At 39.7% G+C, this 14002-nt stretch overlaps 1 protein-coding gene and 1 non-coding gene across 3 annotated transcripts in view; one reads left to right on the top strand and one right to left on the bottom strand.

The window, feature by feature from the left end:
• The first annotated feature begins 1487 nt into the window (after positions 1 to 1487).
• LOC112132196 (small nucleolar RNA SNORD75) lies at positions 1488 to 1569 on the top strand. The gene has a single exon (XR_002914003.1). It is a non-coding gene; the product is annotated as a small nucleolar RNA SNORD75 (small nucleolar RNA).
• A 1376-nt stretch (positions 1570 to 2945) lies between these two features.
• KCNG3 (potassium voltage-gated channel modifier subfamily G member 3) overlaps positions 2946 to 14002 on the bottom strand; it is a 52207-nt gene continuing 41150 nt past the window's right edge. For both annotated transcript variants that reach the window (XM_024242236.2, XM_024242237.2), the window contains exon 2: positions 2946 to 5732. In XM_024242236.2, coding sequence (XP_024098004.1) covers positions 5087 to 5732 — 646 coding nt within the window. In that variant the 3' untranslated portion in view covers positions 2946 to 5086. The remainder of the gene's footprint in view (positions 5733 to 14002) is intronic.

The following is a 14002-nucleotide window of genomic DNA, read 5'->3' as shown; positions in this document are numbered from 1 at the left end:
CTGGAAAACCAGGAAGTGAAACACCATAGGAAAGAATGCTGAACAGACACAGAAGTAAATGGATGCAATCTTTCCTGACCAAAATGGAACTTTCCAGAACATTCCATTAAAGCTTCAACCCATGTTACTTGACATTTCTCAGCCTGGTTCTGAGAATGTCCTAAATAATGCAGTGACAACTATCAAATACTTGTACTTATTTGTATACATGTGGATGAGTGCACAACTGCACGGTAATTTTTAAAATTCTACAGAAAATCTGAGTTCCTTATCCATTTGTCTCAAGCCCTCCTTCTTGACATCTAAGGCTTCTAAAAGCAATATATATATATCTTTTATATTTTTATTATAAAAATAAACTGTCAATTATATATTATTGTGTGTATATATATATATGATTTTTTTGAGAGTTTCCCTCTGTCACCCAAGCTGGAATACAGTGGCAGGATCTCAGCTCACTGGAACCTCCACCTCCCAGGTTTAAGTAATTCTCATGCCTCAGCCTTCTGCGTAGCTGGGATTACATTCATGTGTCATCAAGCCTGGCTAATTTTTTGTATTTTTAGTAGAGACAGGGTTTCGCTATGTTGGCCAGGCTGGTTTCGAACTCCTGACCTCAAGTGATCTGCCCACCTTGGCCTCCCAAAGTGCTGGGATTACAGGCATGAGCCACCATGCCCGGCAATAATTGCTTTTTAATTCAAACATTAAAAAAAAAAAAAGAAAAAGGAAAAACACGGGGAACACCAAAGCCCTAAAGAAAAATTTTTCTTTTTTTTTTTTTTTTTTTTTTTTTGAGACGGAGTTTCACTTTTGTCACCCAGGGTGGAGTGCAAAGGCGTGATCTCGGCTCACTGCAACCTCTGCCTCCCTGGTTCAAGTGATTCTCCTGCCTCAGCCTCCCAAGTAGCTAGGATTACAGGCACCACGATGCCCAGCTAGTTTTTGTATTTTCAGTAGAGATGGGTTTTCACCATGTTGGCCAGGCTGGTCTCGAACTCCTGACTTCAGGTGATCCACCCGCCTCGGCCTCCCAAAGTGCTGGGATTACAGGCGTGAGTCACCATGCCCGGCCAAGAAAATATTCTTAAAAGAAATCCTTCATGGCTTCCGAAGTTACAAAATTCTTAAAGGAAGTATATCCAGAGTACTAAGCCAAAAGTCTGGAAATCAAGCTTCTGGGACCTAACCTGACACTAGAGTGACCATGGCTAAATTACAACCCACTGGGAACAGAGTTCCCTGGTTGCTAATATCTGGATCAGACAAAAGGCATACAATTGGGCCAAAAGAGACCAGAAGGTTTCCACAACCCCTAGTTCCAACTTCCTATGACCCTACAAAATGATTAGACTATGTTTGATTGAATTGTATATTACACACCATAAGGGAATGCACATTTATGAAGGGTCAGAGGACTCGAAATATTCTATGACACTATGCATTAAGTTTGGAGTTACATAGCTGAACAGTAATACAGGGCTAGGAGCTTTCAATGTTTTATTTTTCATTTCTACGGAAAAGAGGTGAAGTGGACAGAAGGGATGTCTGAAATTCTATCCTGAGGCTTTAATATTTCAAATATTGTTTTGCATCTTTTTGTCTGTTTTCTTTAAAAAAAAAAAAAAGAGGAAAATAAGCTGCTATTAGCAAATACCAAGCCAACAGGGAAAATTCTCCCAACACCAACATCCAAATTAACCCCATCTCCACCTCTTCCAGATCACAGGACATCTGGACAAAGGTTTAAAAAGAGACAAATAATTCTGACTTATTGACAGCCATTGTGGAAATAACTTTTCAGAAAGTACGAACTTACAAATGGGTACTTATAAGTAACGACCAAACCCAAGAACAAATGCAACTGTTTCAATTAGCAACAAGGACAATACAGTAATAAAAGTCTTGAATTGTTAGTTTGTTCACTTTCAAATATATTCCCTAATTTTGTGTTTGTAATCCTAAAACTCCCATTTTAGAGAATACAAAACAAGTTACATATTAGATCAAGTCATGTAAACTCAGGTGTGGTAAAATCAGATTAAAGATTAGGAGATTAGGGCTTTTTTCCTCTTTGGGTATTTTAATTTAGGATAATGTCTGACTTACTGGTACCAATATAGATATTAATGAAAACATTTCTGCCATGAAAAGACTGAGTTATAATAGATGTCTGTAAGTATAGCTAAGAAAGAAGTGATACTTAATGGTTTTTTTAAAAAGCAGCAACAGGCCAGGCACAGTGTCTCATGCCCATAATCCCAGAGCTTTGGGAGGCTGAGGTGGGAGGACTGCTTGAGGCCAGGAGTTTGAGGCCAGCCTGGGCAACATAGTGAGATCCCTATCTCTACAAAAAAATAAAAATAAAAAAATTAACCAGCATGGTGATGCACACCTATAGTCCTAGCAACTTGGGAGGCTGGGGTGGAAGAACTGCTTGAGCCCAGGAATTCGAAACTGCAGTGAGCTATGATCACACCACTGCACTCCAGCCTAGGCAACCAAGCAAAACTCTATCTCTAGAAAAAAATAAATAGATAAATAATGATAAAAGTAGCAACACTCAAGGAAAGTTACAAGAAAATGCTGTTCCTAAAAAAACACAACATCCATGAAGACAAAACCCTAATACATATTTTTTCATTTATGAATGAACTACTCTATCACGTCTCATCGTCTCCTTATAAATGGGTAGCTTAACTGCCACTAGTATTTATCCAACATGCTTCTTTATGAAAATCGGTCCTATGGAAAGTCTGGAATCACCAAGAGATTTCACACTTGTTACCTAGGGTAGCATGAAGTCTGTGTGTATATTTGCACATGTACATTATATATATATATATATATATATATATATATGCCTATATATAAAATATATATACATATACATACACCTATATATACCTATATGTATATATGAAAAATATATATAGGTGTGTGTATATATATATATATATATACCTATAGGTATATGCTTCTCCTTGTCTCTTCTCACAGAAGTTTCTCCCCTCAAATCAGTCAACTGTTTGTGCCCAAGTCTGTAACAGACACTGTTGGGGATATAAAGGTGTATGCATGAGAGAGGATCCCAGCTCTCAAGACAGTTATAATTTACTTGGGAAGATAGGACATATTCACATAAAGCGGTCCCAGTACCAGTAAAATTGATGGTTATCATATTTTTATTAGTAATATGGAGGTGCTATCATCTGCACATTGTTTGCATGAACCACAAAGCTTTAATCCAAATAGTTAAGAAAAAATAAATCCATGCCATTTATTTCAATTATATTAGAATACAATAAATATACAATAAATAATTGAATTTCTTCTGAGTATGTAAGAAGTAGCATACTAGCAGTAGTAGGGAAAATAAGGCAAGATATTTAATGGCCAAACTATTACATAAGCTTAGGAAAGGAAATTAAGGGAAAGAAAACAGTTTTGCTATTATTACCTCAGCATGACAATGACAAAGAAGTGTGATTTTTCCAGGCTTTTCTCAGAACCCAGAGGTGTGTGAAGATTAAACTGCTGGGCTAGGTTTCTGGAGATCCAGGTGTTAGCCCTGACTCCTTCACAATTATAACCTCTCCTGCCCTGATTTTCTACCTGTAATAGTTGAGGTTTGAACTAGATGATGGCTAAAATTCCTTTAATGAACACTTCTGGTAACCCTTTATTTGATAAATATATCCAGGTCCTCCATCCTACCCACCACTTCCCAATCCCTGTCTTCTCTATCCCTGACAAAATTACTGTGTACAACATTCAATTTTTTATGAATCTGCCACTAATTATTGGTGTTTATATATACACTAACTTCTTTATGGTAACTGGTTGAAAAAGCAAAAATCTAATTCCTATTGCTAAAATTTAGTTACTAAACAATCATCACTTTTACATTATCTAGTCCTAATAATCTAGCCAGATTAACATGGCATATTAGTCAGTATTCTTACAAGAAGAGTTTTGGTGTAGCTGTGATTCACAATAGTTAAAGATCAGATCAAATAATTATGTATCCATTGCTTTTACTGGCTTAAAATTTACTGAGCTACACAGCAACTAAGAGTACAGTAATATTTAATTTCCTCCTTTTATGATAATCCAGTGACAACACATAAGTATGACTTTGGTACTAAAAGGCTATATAAATATCCTTTCATCTGATAAGTCTTATTAAACCTCTAGTGTTTGGGGGAGGAGGTTAAAAGAAGAAGACGATGTAATATTGAGTCATCTCAAATTATTCCTATTATAATTTTTATGTTGGAAGTATTCTTGTTTGGACATCTAAATATTAGGACAGTTATCACCTAGGAACAGCAATGAATTCAAATATTATCCAGTAAGATGCTAAACAATACAAGCTCTCGTCAATTCTTAAATATCTTTTGAGTCATTTCAGTAAAGAGATAAATCCAAAATGGAAAAGGGAGAACATACTCAAGCTTCCATGAAGCTGCACGATAAGGTGAATAATTGGCACAAAAATAAAGCAAAGAATTGAGAAGTATGCTGGAAAAGTCTTTCAAATACTATTCTTGCTTGTATCTAGCTCCATTATACAGTTTAAATTTTGGCCAAATTTTTAAAGTATTTGTTAAACAGTTTCCGCATGTGACATATGTTTCCAGGATACTTCTGACATTGATATGAGAAATTATAAAACATTTAGAAATGAAAATGTTACTCTCAAACAAAAAACACTATAAGTTCCAAGCTTCTTCTGAATTCATAAGATGGAAAAACATTTGGAAAATAGTACCTTTCTGTTTTAAAATGTTCAAATAATGTATTTTTTAAAAATGTGTAATCATTCAAGGAAACGGGAAAACAAGTCTAAATAAAACTAGGTCCTAAAGTTTACTCTAGGAGTCATTATTCTTCCTTTGCAGTCTCAATTCTATTTACTCCATAATAAGTAAACTGTTTTATCCCTTCGGCTGGGAAGGATAATTTCTACCCTACCAAGATGATGACAATGCCACTGCAGTGCTCACCCAGCAAGAAACACATAAATATGAAGCAGCATCAAAGTCGTTCTATGAAGTGTATGCAAGAATTGATTTGCAATGCATTAATTCAGGAATTCAGTGGAGAGGCTCCTACTATACCTAGCAGATCTAAACTTGAGCTCATGATAACACTGCACAAAGCTATGGTAGATAAAAGTGATAGGTAATGCCAATAGAACAATTCCACTGACAACACAAACTCCTCCAAGAATTCTTCCAGGCACTGTGATAGGATACATATCTCCATAGCCAACTGTAGTCATAGAGATAATCACCCACCAGCAGGCAGCAGGAATGCTGGTAAAGTCCTTGTTGGATGTTTCCAGGTCCAGCCCATGTTCAAGAAGCTGAGAAAGTGCACTAAAGATTGCCATGGCAACACAAATGAAGACAAGTAACATAACCATCTCTCGGTAGCAACGTTTGAGAGTCAAACCGAGTGTCTGAAGACCAATGAAGTGACGGGCAAGCTTAATCACCCAAAAAATCCTCATCATTCTAAGTACCCTCAAGGTGACTCCAGCCCTCTGGAGTTGAGAGTTCTCGCCTGTAAACACTGTCATCAACACGGAGATGTAATACGGCGTGATTGCCAGTAAATCAATGATGTTCAGGGGTCTCTTGACAAACTCACACTTGTTTTTGGAGACAATGAACCTCACGATGCACTCCGCAGTGAACCAACCTATGCAGATAGCTTCAATTATCCTGTCAAAAGAACAAAAGAAGAATTATCATTTTATTTTTAAGCATTTTAATAGCTCTTAGATTTCTTCAGATAGTACTACACTGACATACTAATTCAGTTACTTTTCCAGAAAACATAAAGAACAGACAACATTACCAACATCATCAGACCACCAGGATGCACGCAACAGAACAACAAATCAATTCAGATGAAAATTGAGACCAGGTGCAGTGGCTCATGCGTGTAATCCCAGGTCTTTGGAAGGCTGAGGTGGGTGAATCGCTTGAGCCCAGGAGTTCAAGACCAACCTGGGCACCACAGCAAAACCCCATCTCTACAAAAAAAACAAAAAACAAAAATCAGCTGGGTGTGGTGACACACACCTGTAGTACCACCTACTTGGGAGGCTGAGGTGGGAGGATCACCTGAGCCTGGGAAGGTCAAGGCCAGAGTGAGTCATGACTGTGCCACTGCACTCCAGCCAGGATGACAGAAAGAGACCCTGTCTCAAAAATTTAAAAAAAAAAAAAAAAAATTGAACTTGATAAAGTTCTTACTTCTATGCTACAATACTATTAAATTTTGTTTTTTACTTGTCACTAATACTTTTAAAAAATATCTCTCTTATTTGGTAGTTTGAAATTAACTTATCCTCAGTTGGCCACAACATGAAATTTAACTTACTCTTGCAGGACAGTGGTTCTCAGCTGTGATACCAGTTCTGAGTTGGATTGGAAGGGCATTATTCCGATAGAATGTGGACCTATCTAAGTTTTTTGATGGGCTACTTCTTGGTAACTTACAGTCAATGCAAGATCATTTCCTAAAACGTGAATCGTCCTTCCTTCCCAACAGGCTTATATGAGAGACACTGGCACCGAGCAAGTTTATGGGGCACTGGGTGAGTGCCCTCACCAGGAACACACCAGGTCACAACTATCCTAAAAAGGCTCCCAGCAGAAACGAGGCCGAAGACTCCCACATTGGAGCAAAATGGCCGCTAGGATTTTCCCAAAGACCACAAATACTTTGTGTTCCATCATCATTTTTATACAGCACATATTTTTAAAAGACCACATTTTACCTAGAGCAATATTTACCAGCCTTTCTGCATTACTGCATGCACTGAAAATAATCGCATTTATACAGTACACTGCAGTCAAGGGATAGGATTCCTTTTTTTTTTGAGATGAAGTCTCACGCTGTTGCCCAGGCTGGAGTGCAGTGGCATGATCTCAGCTCACTGCAACCTCTGCCTCCCAGGTTCAAGCAATTCTCCTGCCTCAGCCTCTCCAGTAGCTGGGACTACAGGCGTCTGCCACCAAGCGTGGCTAATTTTTGTATTTTTAGTAGAGACGGAGTTTCACCATTTTGGCCAGACTGGTCTCGAACGCCTTACCTCAGTTGTTCTGCCCACCTCAGCCTCCCAAAGTGCTGGGATTACAGCCATGAGCCACCACACCCAGCCAACGGGTAGGATTCTTGAAGCAGCCAGCATCCTGGGAGCTCTAGGCCCCCAGCCCTCAGGCCACAAACCCCAAAGCTGAGAAAATCAAATTTCAACACCTCTGACCCTGTGAGCGGTAATTTGAAGGTAATTTTAAATTTAATTAACATTTTTAATTTTTTTTTTAATTGAGATGGAGTGTCACTCTGTCACCCAGACTGGAGTGCAGTGGCACGATTTCGGCTCACTGCAACCTCTGTCACCTGGGTTCAAGCAATTCTCGTGCCTCAGCCTCCCAAGTAGCTGGGACTACAGGCCCGCGCAACCACGCCTGGCTAATTTTTTTATATTTTTAGTAGAGAGGGGGTTTCACCATGTTGGCCAGGCTGGTCTCGGACTTCTGACCTCAAGTGATCCGCCCACCTCGACTTCCCAAAGTGCTGGGATTACAGGCATGAGCCACCATGCCTGGCCCAAAATTTTTAACATGCTAAATTAAAATTTATAATTATTATACCATCACTTGTTTTTCTCCACATAATTCTTTCTCACCACTAACTTAAACCCAAACATTAGAAGTACAATGGAGAGAGAAGAAACTGGTGTAAGTGGGAGGAGAGTAGGTGGGGCAACATTTTGAAAAGAATTACTCAAAGTGCATTCCACACAACACAAGTGGTACTTGATGTTACTCATAAAAATGAATAAATACAATTAACCATGTTTCCCTATTGTAGGGCTTTACAGGGCTGTAAAGATTAACTTTATTTATTAACTTTTATTTTCTGAATAGGTATTCACATTCACATGGCTTAAATCACATGATTTTAAAAAAAAGAGTATAGAAAGAAAGGTCTCAGGCCAGGCATGGTGGCTCATACTTGTAATCCCAGCACTTTGGGAGGCCAAGGTGAGAGAATTGCTTGAGCCCAAGAGTTCAAGACCAGTCTGGGAAACATAGTGAGGCCTCCTCTCTACAAAAAATAAGGCAGGAGGATTGCTTGAGCCCAGGAGATTGAGGCTGCAGTAAGCCATGATCACACCACTGCACTCCCACCTGTGTGACAGACAGCACACCTGCCTCAAAAAAAAAAGGGATGAGGAAGGGGAAGGGAAAAGTCTCACCTCTCACACTATTCCAGCCACCCACTTCCCCTCCCTGGAGTCAACAAATATCATCACTTTCTTATGCATCCTTCCAGAGCTATTTGATGTATGTACAAAGAAACAAAAATTTTTACTTATGTGTGTATATATATGTATATACATGTATATATATATACAGATACACATACACACACATATATATGTATGTATCTCCTTTTACACAAATAGTAGCATGTTACACTAATTGTCCTGCCTCATTTGGTTAATATATCTTGGAGGTCATTCCAAATCAGTAAATAGAGAGCTCCCTCATTTCTTAAACATGGTGACACAGTGTTCCACTGAATGTACTGTGATTTATTTAACCAGTCCACCAAATGAACATTAACAATGATGCAATGAATATTCTTTTTTTTTTTTTTTTTGAAACAGGGTTTTACTCCCGTCAACCATGCTAGAGTGCAGTGGCACCATCACAGCTCACTGCAGCCTCGAATGCCCAGGTTCAAGCGATCCTCCCACCTCAGCCTCCCAAGTAGCTGGGACTAAGGCACATACCACCACACCTGGCTAATTTTTTTTTTTTTTTTTTTTACTTTTTCTAAAGATGAGGTCTTGCTATGTTGCCTGGAATGGTCTCGAACTCCTGGGCTCAAGCAATCTGCCCACCTTGGCCTTCCAAAGCACTGGAATTACAGGCATGAGCCCAGCCAATGCAATGAATACTTTTATTTGTACATCATTTCCCACATGAGCAGATATATCTGTAGAATAAATCTGAGACTTGGAATTACTGGATCAAAGAAGACACATATGTATTTGTAATTTTGATAGATCTTGCCAAGCTACCCCTACAGAGGTTGTACTAAATTACCCACCCACAGGCAATGCATAGGAGTGTCTATTCCCCATGGCCTCACTAATGTAAAGTATTGTTGAACTTGGAGGTCTCTGCCACTCTGAGAGATGAAAAGTGCTAGCTTATTTTGAGCAATGTTGAGCATCTTTGCACATGTTTAACAGCCTGCTCTGTGACCTGTCTGCATCCCTTGCTCACAAAGGCTTTAATCTTCTCAGAAACAGTAGGAATATCCTTCAGAGTATCAGGCCAGGACTATTGTTCCTTGAAATACCAGTTTTGCAAAACGATTCCAGAGCCTTTGTCTATAAATTTCTTAGTAACATGGTTTGACAAACTATAGCCTGGGGTCTAAATCCTGCCCACTTCCCACTAATTTTTTTTTTTTTTTTTGTATGGCATGCAACCTAAGAATGGTTCCTAATTTTTTTCCCCCACTGGTTTGAAATGGTGGCTTTTATCATACATTAAATTACCAATCACACCTAAGTAAAATTCTGGATTTTCCACTTTCCAGAGCGGAAAGTTCAGAACTTCACTCAGGTATATCTGATCGATCCATTCTATCTTATACTATGCTACTCTCAATTTTCATTACAGTTGACCCCTGAATAACATGGGTTTGATCACAAGGATCCACTTAAAGGCAATTTGTTTTTCAACCAAATGTGATAAAAAATACAGTATTCGCAGGAAGTAAAACATGCTTATGGCCAGGCGCGGTGGCTCATGCCTGTAATCCCAGCACTTTGGGAGGCCGAGGTGGGCGGATTATGAGGTCAAGAGATCGAGACCATGGTGAAACCCTGTCTCTACTAAAAATACAAGAAATTAGCCAGGTGCAGTGGTGGGCACCTGTAGTCCCAGCTACTCGGGAGGCTGAGGCAGGAGAATGGCGTGAACCTGGGAGGTGGAGGTTGCAGTGAGCTGAGATCGCGCCACTGCACTCCAGCCTGGGTGACAGAGCGAGACTCCGTCAAAAAAAAAAAAAAAAAAAACACGCTTATACAGATGGCCAACTTTTCATATACTTGGCTTGGCTTTCCCAGGGCCCACTAAGGGACCTGAGTATGTGCAGATTTTGGTATATGTGGGGGGTCCTGGAACCAACATCCTACATGTACCAAGAAATGAGTGTACTTTGTTTTGATGTCTAGTTGAATGTATCACTCAATTGTGTTCTTCGTTTTCAAGACTGTCCTGGTTATTTGTAAGCACTTGCTCCTCCAACATAAATTTTATTTTTTTATATTTTTTAATGATTGGGGGAAAAAACAAAATCTAAAGAATTACATTTTATGACACGTACAAATTATGTAAAATTTGAATTTCAGTGGCCATAAATAAAGTTTTATTGGAACACAGCCATGCTCACTCATTTACACAATGTCTGTGGCTGTTTTCATGGCAAAGTTGCGTGGTCATGACAGAGACCATATAGCTCTGCAAAACCTAAAGTACTTACTATCATTGAAAAAAAACAAAGTCTGCTGTTGGGTTAAGCCACTGAGATTTCTTTTTTATTTTCTTTTTTTTTTCGAGACAGGGTCTCACTCTGTCGCCCAGGCTGGAGCACAGTGGTACGATGTTGGCTCACTGCAACCCCCACCTCCCGGACTCAAGCAATTCTCCTGCCTCAGCTTCCTGAGTAGCTGGGATTACAGGCGTTCATCGCCACACTTGGCTAAGTTTTGTATTTTTAAGAGAGATGAGGTTTCATCATGTTGGCCAGGCTGGTCTTGAACTCCTGGCCTCAAGTGATCCCCCCTCCTTGGCCTCCCAAAGTGCTGGAATTAAAGGCATGAGCCACCGCACCCGGCCTGGGATTTCTAAATTGGTTGCTATCCTAGGTAGTAAACTGGTAAATATACTAGGTAGCAGTAAGATGTGCACTTAAAAGGGATTGTAGGAGCACACAGCAGTGATAATAATAGTTTCCTGACATTGGCTTGTGGGTAAGATGTACCAGTTCTCCAGCTAACATACTCTGTCTCTTCTCTAGCCAGACACAAGCAAGGGCACTGGACTTGAAGTCAGAGGTTCTGTGCTCTTTCCATTCTGAAGGACAAGCCTCACCATCAAGTGGCAGATTTACATGGATCTTCTAAGGACCTTCCCAGCTCTAAAATCCTAAGATTCTATTAATTTCAGAAGAGTAAAAATGTCAATTGTGCCAAAAATACCAGAACATTTTTTGTCTAATTATTTCCAGCAGCAGCCAAAGTTGTTAAGACTAAGAAGGAGGATATCCAAATGGTGTGGAATAATCTCTCAGTAAGGGAATTTCAAAGAAGTAAGCTCATCTGTAATGAGGTCCTCAGAGTTCTGCTTGCCCACACCCTAGGTTAGATGCAGTTTATTTAGAATTCCACACCAAAGGGATGAATCAGTGAGAAACCCCAGGCATCACTTTCACCTTCAATTATGCCAAGGCAGTCTCTAGCAACAAACACCACCAAGCCTGCCAAAATTCCTCATGTTTCCAAATGGCACTCTCACCAATGCCACCACTGACAACTGCTGAAAAACTGAGTACTGTTCACCAAGCACAAGAGCAAACAATTGGGTATTCCCGGAGGTTACTTCTGCAAAATTAAGCAGGAAAAAAGAAACTAAAGATACTAAGAGACATCACATTCCTTTGAAGCCCATTCTGATTTCTTCTGAGGTCCAAACATATAGATGTTCATGAATGTATGCCTAATAAAAATATTCACCACTGACTGATGCCTTTCAGTTGGGCACTATGCTAAGCAATTTACAGACATCATCTCGTCTGATCCCTTTCAAGAAGTCTATGAAATATGTATTTCCCCTAGTATCTCCACTTTACAGATGACAAAATTGAGGCTGAAAGGTTAAGCACTTTTCCAAGGTCATACAGCTAAGAAGCTGCAATTACACAGGTAATGAAACCCAGATCTATAAGATTTTAAAGCTAAAAGGAGCATTTGGAAATGCAAATGATTTTATGACAATGTCCATTGTTAAGATTAAATGGGGCCAGGCGCAGTGGCTCATGCCCATAATCCTAGCACTTTGGGAGGCCAAGGCAGGTGGATCACTTGAGGTCAGGAGATTGAGACCAGCCTGGCCAACATGGTGAAACCCTGTCTCTACCAAAAATACAAAAATTAGCTGGGCATGGTGGCAGTCGCCTGTAATCCCAGCTACTCAGGAGACTGAGGCAGGAGAATTGCTTGAACCTGAAAGGCGGAGGTCGCAGTGAGCTGAGATAGTACCACTGCACTCCAGCCTGAGTGACAGAGCAAGACTCCAACTAAAAAAAAAAAAAAAAAAAAAGATTAAATGGTATACGTCAACCATTTGGTCTCCAGGGTTTACATTAGAATAGCATTTTTTTTGTGCTGGGGGCAGTGACACACACCTGTAATCTCAGCACTTTGGGAGGCTGAAGTGAGAGGATTCCTTGAGCCCAGGAGTTCAAGACCAGCCTGGGCAACAAAGCAAGACCCCGTCTCTACTACAAATAATGTTTTAAAATTAGCAGGGCGCCAGGCACAGTGGCTCACGCCTGTAATCCCAGCACTTTGGGAGGCTGAGGCAGGTGGATCACTTGAGGTCAGGAGTTCGAGACCAGCCTGGCCAACATGGTGAAACCCCGTCTCTACTAAAAGTACAAAAATTAGCTGGGTGTGGTGGTGCACGCCTGTAATCCCAGCTACTCAGGAGGCTGAAATAGGAGAATTTGCTTGAACCCAGGAGGTGGAGGTTGCAGTGAGCTGAGATCGTGCCACTGCACTCCAACCTGGGCAACAGAGCAAGACTTTGTCTAAAAAATAATTAATTAATTAATTAATTAAAATTAGCAGGGAGTGGTGGTGTGTGCCTGTAGCCCTAGCTACTTGGGAAGCTGAGGTGGGAGGATCCCCTGAGCCCAGGAGTTCAAGGCTGCAGGGAGTCATGATCTTGTCACTACACTCCAGCCTGGGCAACAGAGTGAGACCCTACCTCAAAAACAAAAACAACAACAACAACAACAACAACAACAAAGACATAATCAAGAGTGAAAGGGCAACCTACAGAATGGGAGATGATATTTGAAAGTCATATATCTGATTAAGAGTTAATGTACAGGATATACAAAGAACTCCTGCAACTCAGTAACAACAACAAAAAAATCAACCCAATTAAAAAATGGGCAAAGGATTTTTTAGATTAATTTTTTATTTTTAATTTTCATGGGTACATAGTAGGTGTATAATTTATGGGTTACATGAGATATTTTGATACAGGCATGCAATGCATAATAATCACATCAGGGTAAATGGGGTGGTAAACATATATATATATATTTTTTTTTTAGGAAACAGAATTTTGCTGTGTCACCCAGGCTACACCATAGTGGTGCAGTCATAGCTCACTGCAGCCTCAAATTCACCTAATGCATTTATCCTTTGTGTTACAAACAATCCAATTATACTTTTTTAGTTACTTTAAAATGTAAGATTAAATTATTTTTTTACTATAGTCACCCTGTTGTGCTAGCAAATACTAGGTCTTACTCATTCTTTCTAACTATTTTTTTTTTTAACCATTAACCATACCCACTTCCCCACCACCACTGCTACCCTTCTAAGCCTCTGGTAACCATCCTTCTGCTCTCTATATTCATGAGTTCAATTGTTTTAATTTTTAGCTCCCACAAATAAGTGAGAACACAAGAAGTTTGTCTTTCTATGCCTGATTTATTTCACTTAACAAAATGACCTCCAGTTCCACATGTTGTTGCAAACGGCAGGACCTCATTCTTTTTTATGGCTGAATAGTACTCCATTGTGTATAACTACCACATTTTCTTTATACATTCATCTGGGTTTGTGTGTGTGTGTGTGTGTGTGTGTGTTTTGTTTTGT

The sequence above is a fragment of the Pongo abelii genome, chromosome 12, assembly GCF_028885655.2.
Source record: "Pongo abelii isolate AG06213 chromosome 12, NHGRI_mPonAbe1-v2.0_pri, whole genome shotgun sequence".
Taxonomy (NCBI): domain Eukaryota; kingdom Metazoa; phylum Chordata; class Mammalia; order Primates; family Hominidae; genus Pongo; species Pongo abelii.
The sequence above is the reverse complement of the archived record's forward strand: the minus strand, read 5'-3'. Positions and strand labels throughout refer to the sequence as shown.